We start from the raw sequence: 12,985 nt of genomic DNA, 5'->3' as shown, positions 1-12,985 counted from the left end.
GGCAACAAGCAACATTTACAGGCATTTTCTTCTTTCTTTAGTAGAAACAGACCCCCAATGGACTATACACTGTGTTGGTCGAATGCTTAATTGCCTTCTGGGGTAGTCTGACCTTTCTGATCACTGAACCAGATCTTTATCTTACTCAGTGTACCATAGACTATGTTTTATTCTAGTAATGAGTAGCTCAAATGTAAATTTCTGACAAGAGACAGTGAGAAGCTCAGAGTTCTCAGAGATAATACTGAATCTGTATCAAAAGCCTGGAGTTATCAGCATTAACCTCTGCTCTCAGATCTGGACCTTCTGAAAGCATACCTTTCAAATCCAACATGTTTGCTTCTAATATTTGTTTTGCCTAGTTACGTGGCTGTGAGTCTCAGACAGAGTGGTGGTTCCTCAACTTTTGGGAGGTTATGGGCCCACCCACCCCTTCATTGATTTAGGAGAAAATGAAAAGGGTACTGTGGAAAGTGATTTTATGACTTGGAAGGATATTTAGGAAAATATTCTGGTTCAGATTCAGAACATGCCAGATATTATGTTTTTGAAGAACTATCAGTGAATTCCAAGCCACCTTCCCAACTTTTCCACCTGAAATTGGTAATAAACTGTTTTTTCCTGTGCATTGGAATGGCTTTAGTTCCAGTTTCTTTTTATGCCTTGTAATAAATGGTCTGTTATGCTGCCCAATTTAAGATAGATTAGTGGGTGGATAGATGCAAAGTGAGAAAGGGAAAGAAATCAGAGATAATTTTCCACTGAAAGGCCACATGAGTTTTATATAGCTTTTGAAATAGATTTGAAATTAACCTATAAAAAAGGCAATAAATGTCTGAAAAAATTATAGCAATACATATGTATACTGTGGGAAATTTCTCTAACTGGTTGGTCGAATGTTTCCTTCTCCTCTCTAGCGGCTCCCGATTCAGACGATGTTGCTCTCTATGTTGGCATTGTGATAGCAGTGATAGTTTGCCTGGCCATTTCTGTGGTTGTGGCCCTATTTGTGTATCGGAAGAATCATCGTGACTTTGAGTCTGATATTATAGACTCCTCTGCACTCAATGGCGGCTTTCAGCCTGTGAATATCAAGGCAGCAAGACAAGGTCAGTTAACATTGCTCTTAACACCTGTGGCTTCGACATGGAAGCAGTCTCCCTGTGTGGTGTCAAAGCAGTGCAGTTGAGGAAGAACAAAGGCTCCATGCAGACAGAGATTTGCTCTGTTCCATTCATTACTGCGTTAGCTTCATTCAGAGTTGACAAGGTGTGCAGATCATCTTTTTTTCCCCTTAACAGGTTTCTCTGTCATATTTTTAAACTGTTAAAAGAGTACACAGATTGGTTGACTGATTTCTTGAGTCTCCTTTCCTTTTGACAAGACATCTTATATTGCCACCAATGTAGTGGTCTACAGATGAACCCAAATCCGGTGTAGACAAGAAACTATCACCCAATAGACACCTAATGGGGAATCACTGTCTACAAATCCAAATTGTTAAAACAGCCAAATACTTTGGGAGCAATGAGTAGACCTCAAGGCAAAATATGGAGCAAACTCTTCTATTTATTTGTAGCCAATAATAAAGTGGATCCTAATTATCTAATGGCCTTGTTTTCGGCAGAATCTTAGAGTCTATACATCTCTGCTGTTCACCAAGTTGCTTTGCTTTTGGCTCAGAAAGTGTCAGGGGAGTTTGACTAATACGAGTTGCCTGAATGGAGAATGCAAATGCACTTCATTTCTCTTTCTGACTCAGATCTCCTGGTGGTACCCCCAGACCTCACATCAGCGGCAGCCATGTACAGAGGACCTGTGTATGCCTTGCATGATGTCTCAGACAAAATCCCAATGACCAATTCTCCAATTCTGGATCCACTGCCCAACCTGAAAATCAAAGTATACAGCACTTCAGGTGCTGTCACCCCCCAAGATGACCTCTCTGAATTTGCTTCAAAGCTTTCCCCTCAGATGACCCAATCCCTGTTGGAGAATGAAGCCCTCAACCTGAAGAATCAGAGTCTAGCAAGGCAGACTGATCCATCCTGTACTGCATTTGGCACCTTCAACTCCCTTGGGGGGCACCTTATTGTTCCCAATTCAGGTAATTCCTAAGGGTTTAAATTTCAAAAATGGTTCTTGAAAATGTTTTTGTACTATAATCTTTTTGTTGTTGTTTTCTGAATAACTGAAAAAATCATTGCAGCCTATCTAATTCAAATCTCCTTTCAACACAAACCAACATTACACCAGACAAAATCAGTAAAACCATTTATCTTCCTCCAACCAACTCTGAAAACATGTCTTCTAGAAATATTATTATACTCACAACTTTCTGCCAAGGTGTAAATTAGAACTGTCATTGACCTTCTTTTTAATAGAGCTTCAGAAGGCAACATCAAGCCCAAAGTCCTCTCTGTTGTCATCACACTTTAACTTTAAAAGGACAAATTAATTATAAAACATATCAGTTGGTTCAGTTCCAGTTTACTATAGGAGTCATACTTCAGATTACTAATTTTTAGATAATCAGAGGATATTATAATAGAGAGAAAATCTTCATTTATTAATTTAACTCTTTATTTCACAGTCTTCAACTTAAAGGTATTTATAAGGCACTCATTCCTACTTCTGTTGTATCTATCTAGAACCACAGCTTCATCCTGTGTCCTTTTGTATCACCTAGGTTTCAGTTTATTATGTAGTATCTGCTTCTAGAGAATAATCCTCATAAAGTTCTTAAATGGTGAATTTAAGTTAGTGACTGATACTTTTTTATTACAGTTTGGCATTCATTAATCAATGCTAGTAGTGTGTTTGGAACTATTGGTCATAAGCCTGTTAATGAATCTTCTGTGAATCTACTGTAGTTCTTTTGGACAAGACTGAGTGTTTTACAAATATAACACTAAGAAACAATTTGATTGACTAAAAGACTTCATGTAGCTTAAGAAAAGAATATAATGTGTAAACAACCAACCAGTCAATTGATTGGACAGACAGAACCAACTGGTCTTCAGGTCTCAGTATGAACTTATCTTTGATTCTTCCTCATATTCGGTTCCATTTCAGTGCCTTGGCAATTCTCACCTGCCTTACCTTTAAAAGCACATTTTAATAAATTGAAATACCTAATGGAATATCATTTTCTTTTTTCTATACACTTTATGTAGCTGAGGTCATATAGTATAGAAAATGTGTTTTTTTCACCTTTTCTCATTAATTCTCTTGCTATTGTATGCTGCTTAAAATCATGATTTTCAATATATTTTAATAGTCTATGAAATGAATAATCAAAATATACTCTATTGTTCTTCCATTATTTAAACATTATATTATTCCCAAGACAGTTTTTTTCATAGTATTCACTGGATTCTGCCTTTCCTTTCTACACCTACCACTTTTTCATGTATGAAGTATTATAAAGGCTTTGTAAGTGGAAAGGACAGGGCTAGCTTGTATCAAATAATTTCTATATACTGATCAATGGTGATTCACATACATTATTTCATAGAGTAAGAATAGTTAGCTAATATGCTTCAAGGCTTATTCTTGTTACTTTACGCCCATCATTTCATTTCATCCCCATAACAAATATAAAGGTCTATTTTATTGTTCCATCAGAAAAAATAAAAGTCCCAAGGCCTGAGAGCCTCATGCATGGTCCTCCTGTTTCCACTCTGCGCCTCAAGGAACTGCGCTGTGCACTGGTGTGACCATCTGCCCCCCGGAGCCACAGTTCTCACGTCCCCTTCCTTCTCAAGAACAACAGGACTTCAGCCCGTTTTTACAAAGGCCTTCGAATAACTGTTCCTCCTTAAGTCTCCATTCTTTGTTCTTGAGCCTTTCCAGTATGGTCAGGCAAGTTTCCTGATTGCCCTTTGCTCATTTGGCAGATTCCATTTCCTTGCTAATTAAATTGTAAGCCACTCCAAGACAAGAACACTCTCTCTTACTTCTTGGCATTCACAACAGTGCCAAACACTGTCCTCACAGTGATGCAACATACATTTTTAGTGAGAGAAATTAACTTCATTTATTGGAGTAAAATCATGGAGCTAAGTCTCTTCAAGTTGCTGCCCACCTTGAATTTACTCTTTGTGGTATGACTGCAGTAATGCAGCTGCTGGTTCTCACAGACCTGCCGTCATTGGCATCAATCACTAGTTGCTACATATTCCCCAGACCTTCCGAGTCAGAAACTCTGGGGGCAGGATTCAGTAATCTGTGTTGTAGCAAGTCCTCCAGATGATTCTGGTCCATGGTCAAGTTGCAAATCATTGCTGAAGACACAATTTAGAACAGGGCTCCATCAATAGTCCTACCAAATGGTACAATTAGTACTGAGTAAAAATTTGTTTGACCTGCTGGGATTAAAAATAGCAGTCGCTGTTCACTTCACTCTGTATGATGAAAGAAGTTATTTACCGATTATTATTCTGTTATGGAAAAACACTGATACTAGCCAAATATTTCAGAAATAAGTGTTTTTTGATATTGTTGAGGTTAGCATTTCCCTGACTTTGAATCTTGTGAGGATTTTTTTTTTTTAATTAGAAATGATGCGTCAGTACAGCTGTTTGAAATTTTAAGAGCGGTTGTTGGTTTTCTCCTCATTTTACAAGGAAAACAGCAGTGGAACCATCTGTCTATTCCTTAAATAAAACAAGAGTTTTAAAAATTACATCATTCCTTTAAGTAATTCCTTAACTGTTCAGAGGGAGCTGCGGTAACAAGTAAAGCCACTAAGGAGCGACAAGCAGGACAGCTCTGAGTATTTACATGTCTTCACAGAAAAAGCAGGCTTGTGGCTACATGGCTGCAAAATCTCCCCATTCCTTTTCACTTGCTTCAAAGGCATTCGGGGAAGTTTCCTTTTGATTCATAGGTCTTATGTGACTGCTTTTCTCTTTTGCTATTCAGGAGTAAGCTTGCTGATTCCCGCTGGGGCCATTCCCCAAGGGAGAGTCTACGAAATGTATGTGACTGTACACAGGAAAGAAAATATGAGGTAAATATGCTTTTTCTGGTGCACTTGACTTTATCAATGTCTGACTTGAAGGAGAATTGTGCAATAGAAAGAATAAACCCGACATGCTTTTGTCTTGAGTGCTCTCCTTCAGCATGCCCTTTTTTCCCTAGACCGATAAAAGGTCAGCTTTTACTTCTCTTTATCTTTGATGCTCCAGACACTTTGCCGATCTTGAGTATGGGTAGAAGACCAGAGATTTTCTCCAAAGTGGTCATGTGGCCATACTGGCTGAGAAAAATGTCCAGATAGATAATGTGGAGAGACACAGAGGTAGCTGGTTCCTGGCGACCTGGCTCAAGAATCCAGCCTATTCCCATTATAGAGTTAAAAGTCACAAAGAATTAGATAACACCTTAACCCCTGACCGGCCATCATCACTTCAGCCTAGCTCTTTATTCTCACCTGCACACTCTTCTTTCTGTGACTCTAGCTTAAATGTTGCAACCTCCTTCTATGTTCAGCATTTACAAATTCCATATTGGGTCTTTCTGCATAGATCTAGGGTTGATGATATGTCATGATCATAAAAATGAAGCTATTTTAAGTAAAAATAACAAGAGAAGTTTAGAAGCCCTAAATTCAACTTCCAGTCTGACCTCTAACAAATCATGTGTGGTCTCTCTTGATCAGTTCAACATAAAGTGCATGTGTTAAATAGTGCTTTAAAGGCCTGATTAAAGGCTTCTGAAGTACATTGAGATCTTAAAATAAAAGATGTTGTTGAAAGAAATTCTTACATGTGATTATCACTGTTTGTCCCAAAGGCAAAGGCATCAGCTTCTCAGCCTTGAGCTCTGACTACAAAGCATGAGTGACAAATGTAGAACTAGGTTATCATTATAACACATTACACCTTTTCTCTTTCCCGGCTCATCCTCAGAAAAACATCCATTTTAGACTTGTTTTTCAGTAGCTGAAAAGCTCTTTTATAATGCTCTTAGGTGGAGATACTGGTATTTATATCTGTAGAACCCAAAACGTGTTTCCTCTCAGATGGTGTACTTTCACCTATACAAACACTAGCCTGTCTAAAAAAATAATAAAATTCCTTGAGCATTATTCACACCTTAAATTGGAGCAACAGAAAGTCACTAAAAAGGCATGTATTTGCTCACATCAAATATTCATTTTTTTCATTCTCACCCCAAAGTAACATTCACAGGCTCTCAGAATGCCCTTCTTTTGCAGCTGGAGGAATGAAGATTAGTAAATGCCAAGATCCCTTTATATGTTTTTTTGTTCTTTCTCTTGTCCAGAGTCAAGCTTAGCACTAAGCACATCCATCCCTTAAGGGCTTTTCCCACATGGACATTTTTAGAAATTAAATAGAATGAGTACTGGCTTGTACTTTATGCTGAGAGGCAGTGAGGTGTTCATGGTCTCCTATTTCCCATCTGATTACCATTATCTTTAGCTGAAGTTCAGGCCTTTAAGGGGCTGCTGCCTGGTCGTGCTGAAGCTGAACGTGTGTGCACTTGTGAGCCTTAGATGGTTTTCCTCCCCATAGTTCAGTTGGCACCCTGACCAGGATTATTGTACATTTTAGACAGAGTAAAGAGAAAATGGAAAATTGATAAAGCTAGACACTTCTGCTTTCAGGTTCCTCTCCTTTTAACTCTAAAGAAAAGGAATCACTCCTTGCTGTGCCTACCACCTGAAGTTAGGTGCAGAGGGAATTACTCTATTGAATTTGGTGTGCATCAAAAGAGGTCCATTTGTAAAAACGAAGCTAGACAAACTTCAAGATCTTTAAAGAAAATATGCACAAGAGGCTATGAGACAAAGCACAAACCTAAGATAAAAATGCAAATAAATGAGCAAGTCCTCTCTCCACTCATTTTCTGTTGTGAACTCAATGAGTTTTTCTTGTAAAAACATAATGAGAAGAATGTCTTCAGCTATAGTAATAACATAAAGCATAGATACCATTTATTCAGCATGATTCTAACTCCATGTATTCCTTACTACAACTCTGCAAGTTATGATGGGTTTTACTTTGAAGGTGAAGAAACTGGGGCTCAAGAGACATTATGTCTCAGAGCTAAGATTTCACTGTCAATAACTGGCAAGGCAAAGCTCACACCCACACTGTCTCACCTCGAAGCTCTTTACTCTGTCACAAGCCACGCCTCCAATACAGCAGCAGTACACAAACCCAGCCTCTGTCTTATTAAAGAGCATTTCTGAACGGTCTTTCTATTGCTTGTTAAAGACCCTTTTCTATCCTCACATGGTCTGAGGTAAGAGTTATGAATGTTATTTCAAGGTATTTCTAGGAAAATTCTGGATCACTTTTCTCCGTTTTCCTTCTTTCTAATTCCCTTTATTGCATCCCAAACGGGGTGTTTTTCCAGCTGGATAGTGTCCAGCCGGTCATCTTCTGATGTGAAGTGTCTAAAGGGAGGTGTGAACTTAATTACATGTGACACAGTGAATGTGACGAGAGAGGCCTTACCATTACCGAATATGCTCTCAGAGAAAGCACCGGATGGTAGATGAACAGCCTAATGAGCTGCGGAGATGGGACAAGCTGTCCGTCACCGGCAGAGAACAGAGCCACAAGGCTGAGCAGATTTCTACCTCTCCTGCTTTACGGAGCCCTGGGGAAGCTGCAAGGCCTCTGTTTTCCCCTGTGGACACAATTTCCACAATTAATGGCACGAACTTGGACCTTTTTATCTTGTTTCCAGTACCAGCTTAAAGAAATGAAACTGAATCAGACTGAATATTTGCCCTTTGTCATTTCTTACTGAAAAACAGTTTAAAGATGTAAATATTAATTTTTCCCTTTCTCTGTATTCTGTGCTTGCCTAGAAGTACTCTTAAAAGGCCAGAAAAATCAATTCCAAATATAAAGATAAATAGACCTTTACTTGGTAAACTGTGGGGAGCCATGGAGGGTCTCTGAGCAGCCAAATGATAGAGGAATAGCAGTGCTTTTTGAAGATTGATCTGGTGACAGTGTGCAGGATGAATTGGTGCAGGGAACATTAAGGCTCCCCCAGGTCGGCGGCTGGGGGCTTGGTGAGGCTGTGGCTACAGTCCAGGTGCCGGAGGAGAGGGGAAGGGACCAGGCCTGAGTCTGGAGAGTGGAAAGTGAAATATTTCAGAAGAAAAAGTATTTCACAAATGATTAAAAGTGTTTCAAAAGAGTGGCAACACAAAGAATGTACTTTGGGCACAAGTCTTGGGTACGGGGAGATTGTGAGACCAATGAAAGAGGGCGGAAGCGGCTGCTGGTTCGAGGAGAAAAGACAGATAGTGACGTAGATGCCCAGGTGTGCACAAGGTGTGGGAGTGGAGCACAGGCTTCGTGCTGGAGATGCAGATGAGACGTCAGCAGCGAGCGGCTGCTCCGAGGGGAAAAGCGCCAAGGCAGAAAGATGAGGACCGGGGGAGAAGCTTGGGAAATCTGATTTCATGTTTGGGAGTGATGAGTGGAGCTAAACAGAACATGTAAGAAGGCAGGTAGATAAAGAGTTTGCATCTAGCATTGTGCTTAACAGAGAGTGGCTTCTCAATGAGTGTTTTTGAATGAAAGAACATATGATTATAAATATAGTAGGAGAAAATCAAAGGTAAAGAGAGTTTAGTGATTGAGGAAGTGGTTGACAGGTATTAGTAAAATTAAAATTTAAAAAAAGAGAATAATAACAAATTATTAGATTTGTCAACTGTAGGTATTGGTGGCCTTTAGGATTTTTTTAAGGATGAAATTCCAGTAGGAAGAGTTGAAGGTATGAGTTAGTGGTGAGGAAAGTAAAGCTATCATATATATTTACTGACGATAAATACAAAATAGTAATATGTTAATAGCAGGCCAAAATTGTCTAATGTAGGTTGTCACACGTTGTTCGGAACTTTATGAAATAGTAGTTGACATTATCTTTCAGTGAAACTCAGTGATATCTTCCTGTTAAGTAGACCCCTAAATTCCTCTTTTGAAGGAAAACCTATAGAAAGGCTAGAGGTGTAGGGGGAAGGGAGTGGAGTCCAGTAATCTTTAAATCTTATTCTCTCACTTTTCCACTGTGTTCATCTATTGAAATCCTATTTATCAAGAAATGGTTCAAGGTGGTTGGTTTATAAACACACAGTTTTTTCAATGGGAGGGAAAAAATAAATGAAAAAAATAAGAAAAATGAGATAAGTAAGATTAGACAAGGTAAGATAAAATCACACAAGCAGTTAAAATATAAAATATTTGGTGTAATTCCCAGCATGCTTCCTGGCAGTAGGTCATGAATTTGCTTTTCAAAGTTTTCAAGATGGGAACATAGTAAGTTACAAGATCCATGTGTTCAAGAGGAAAAAATATGCCCAGAAAAAGCTCTATTATTTCTCCTTTTGCTCCTTATAAAGGACATTTTGTTAACACACCAAACAACATCTTAAACTACAAAAAGCACTGAATTTCAATGAGTCACAACTGTTCATTTCCCTCAATGTGAGTAGACGGTATGAGGTCCAAGGATGAATTAGGTAAAATAATCCCACAAAACTCAGCAGTTCAGTTCAGTTAAGGGCACAATACTTGGCTATTCTGGCTTAATCCAGGGGTAGATTGGGCCAGTCTAGGGAGATGGTGGCACACCCCTCTGAGTGGGGTCCATGCTCTTTTTCTTTTTTCTTTTCTTTTTTTTTTCTGCTCAGTTGAGCTTTTGATAGCAAGTGAGTTAGATGCTCCCTGTCAGATGCCTGAAGTGCAGACACTTCACGTTGCCAGACCCATGTGAAACTGTGTGCTTTAAAAGGCAGCTGAGCCTAGGGTGGGAGTGTCAGCCCATGGGACCTGACAGAAGACATGTATGTTAATAGAGGGCATCTCATCTCCAAGCAGAGGTGGATGGAGACAGATTCTTTTCAGGAAGCAGTTTGAGCCATTTTGTCTAGCAAACCGAATGACTTGTGTTTGAAACCTGGCTCTCAAGGTGATTGTTGTGCAATCACCTTAAAAAGAGAGTCAGGAACATGCAGAAACAGGAGAGAATCATGGAGAATTTTCTTCCAATAGCTTTGTGGCCTTAGGCAAGTGTGTTAATATCCCTAGATTTCAGTTTCCTCTTCTGGAACAAGTGGTAGTATAAATACTTACCTTAACTCCCTTGCAGATATGCCTGGAGCTACACATGCAGTTGCTTTTGTGAAAGTTTTGTAAATTAATGCACTTCTGTGTAGAAGTTCTCCTCAGCGATAACAACAGCAAAGGATGAGAAAATTTCCTAGAGGCTTCAGAAGCCATCTAGGATTTAAGATGATATGGACTTTGAAAAGCTTTTAAAACTTTAGTCAGTGTTCATTATTGAACTTCCACTTAAATTGCTGCTTCTTCAGCTAATTTTTGCTTTGTGTTCTTTTCCATATCACCTGCAGTTAATATGCACAGAATGTTTGCTTAACTATCTTAGATAACACATGAGATATAAAGGAGTGAAACCCTTTTCTACAAAACATGAATCAGACTTATTTATATCTCTTTTCTGCTATTTTTGTCTATGCCCTCCCTTTATGTAAAGAAAGAAAATGTGGATTTAAACACTCTGACCTTCCCTCAGTCACTCCTTTCATATATGCTTGGAAACGTTTCCAATTTCAACACTGCTTCTTTCATCTTGAAAACACAAAGATTCTTATCATTATTTCTTCTTTGTTTTTCATCCCCTGTTATGAATTCCACTTCACCACTTCCCTATTCATTACATTCTTGCACCTCACTGGGTTAATAAATTCTTTTGACACCTACTGCCTCTTCCTTCCCTTGCTATCCCTCCTGCAAGAATGGTACCCATCAATATTGCATGCCAGGGGTGTGCTTGGAGAGTCCGGGTCTGACAGCTCCCCAACCCAGCAGGGAGTCTTCTCCCTTCTGTTCCAACTCAGTGACGGGAACAGCCCCTCCTTTCTCTGCTTCAAGCATGGGCTGCTAACAACCGGCTGAGAGACAGATGTTTCCAATTTCCAACTATATTGCATGGACCACTTGAAATGGATTCCACTTTAGTCTTCTTCCTTAAAATTTTAATGCTCACTTTTCAAGGTACACTTGTAACTAAAAGATAAGTGTAATGCTCAGGGAAATGCAATCTTTTTATTTCCCCCCCCATGGTAGGAAAAGTAGAATTAAACAAAAATAAGGTTTCTGCTTAGGGCAGATAAGTGTAATATCATCTATGCCACAATGAAAGGAAAACTTTACACATATTCGAGGAGAGTGAATTTCAGAATGGAAGAAAGGAGGAGAAACTGGGTTAAAAGGAAATGAAATGCAAGGTGCAAAGGGGATAGTAATAAGTTCTTAAGCTGCCAATAGCCTTGTGATTCCAAATTTAAGTACATTTCCAAGTACTTAGATAATTTTAAATTTAGTAAAATTGTTATTATTCATCAAGAATGGAGACAATATTAAAATACTAAGAGGAGATTAAAATTATTTTGATTTTCTATATGGGAAGAAAGAAAAGTCGTAGGTTGGTGAGATCCTAGTGAAATTTTAAAATAAGAGGAAACAGTGGTAGCCAAGTTTTATTGAGGAAACTGTACCAAACCTTAGCTGAGTTCTTAGAACTGATGGAAATAATTGCCACGAACTGAGGAATCTCTAAAATTTGACCTTACTTGTAAGCTACCAAGTTGGCTTGTACAATTTTGTGGATGCTGTTAGATGACACAAGACTCTTAGATCAGGGACCAAGGACAGTTTATTACTCCCTGCAGTAGCATTAGCCAGAATATCATCATTTTTGTGCCAGTTAATTGGTCCTCAGTTTTAAAAGGGTGACACAAAGAAGGTCAGACACCTATACCCTCAGTGGTTGCATTCCAAGGAAGGACCCCTGAGCTTAGAGAACCTAAGTCTTTTATACCGGGAAGTACACCTATCTGCCATTTGCTCCAGAGGTAAGCTTTTTTTTTATATCTCAAGGTGATTGCTGTGCAATCACCTTAAAAAGAGAGTCAGGAACATGCAGAAACAGGAGAGAATCATGGAGAATTTTCTTCCAATACAATTAGAAAAAAAAATAAGTTACTATAATTCGTAAGTGTTAAATAAGGGTAAGCCTTAGATAAAAGCTAACTCCTAGGCTATGTAGTATTTCACATATAAACCATAGATAAAGACTAGAGAAAAATCCTTTTCAAGTGGCCATTGCAATTATAAAGGAGCTCGATATACCTTTTGCAACATCCATGTGAATGAAGTAGAAAGACGTGAAGGGACAACATATGTTTTAATGGGTTTATATTAGGCTGAACTAAATAACTCGAAGTATTGATGTCAGACTGGAGAGAGGTTTCAAGTGGTGTCCTTGAAAAGGTCTGTGTCTTTGCCCTATTCTGGTATTACAGTGTAACAGTGATTGGAGTGAGACTATAAATGGCAGGCATATCAGATTTACAGAGGATTAAAGACTAGAAGAGATAGCCAATATTTGGAAGAAAGACATAACATTAAGAAATAGATGACCTGAAATTTTCCCTGAAGCTATTAAGGTAAAATTAAATAGCTAAATATAAATTTCTGTACACAGGTTCAAAACCCATCATTGCAACCACAGAACTATAGAGACTTTGCCTAAGAGCCTTTCATGTTATGAATACATAGCGTGGTCAGCTTTAACAAGCTACTTAAGCTTCTTGGGCTTCATTGTCTCATTTTATAAAGGAGATGCTTAACCCTATTATCTGAATCTTCCCATCTAACTCAAGCCTGCTAAATAATATTTATACCTAATCACTTGATTAGGAATAATTGAAGGCAACAATTTTGTGAGGCAATGATATACTACATATTCCAAATCAAAGAAAATCATAAGTCCTCCTATCCTGTGCTTGAGTATTAGATTCATTTCAAAATGCCCCACTTTAGTGAAGACATTGAAACACTGATAGATATCTATATGAAAATAAAGAGAGAAATATAGGGAGCTGCCTGGAAACCATACTTTTCTA

The 12,985-nt window shown here is 38.6% G+C and overlaps 1 protein-coding gene across 2 annotated transcripts in view; it reads left to right on the top strand.

The window, feature by feature from the left end:
* UNC5C (unc-5 netrin receptor C) overlaps positions 1 to 12,985 on the top strand; it is a 368,757-nt gene that overhangs the window by 307,416 nt on the left and 48,356 nt on the right. For both annotated transcript variants that reach the window (XM_036914075.2, XM_036914076.2), the window contains 3 exons: positions 918 to 1,109; positions 1,763 to 2,107; positions 4,927 to 5,014. In XM_036914075.2, the coding sequence (XP_036769970.2) occupies positions 918 to 1,109; positions 1,763 to 2,107; positions 4,927 to 5,014 (625 nt within the window). The remainder of the gene's footprint in view (positions 1 to 917; positions 1,110 to 1,762; positions 2,108 to 4,926; positions 5,015 to 12,985) is intronic.

The sequence above is a fragment of the Manis pentadactyla genome, chromosome 5 (assembly GCF_030020395.1).
Source record: "Manis pentadactyla isolate mManPen7 chromosome 5, mManPen7.hap1, whole genome shotgun sequence".
Lineage (NCBI taxonomy): Eukaryota > Metazoa > Chordata > Mammalia > Pholidota > Manidae > Manis > Manis pentadactyla.
This window is presented reverse-complemented; position numbering and strand designations above follow the sequence as displayed.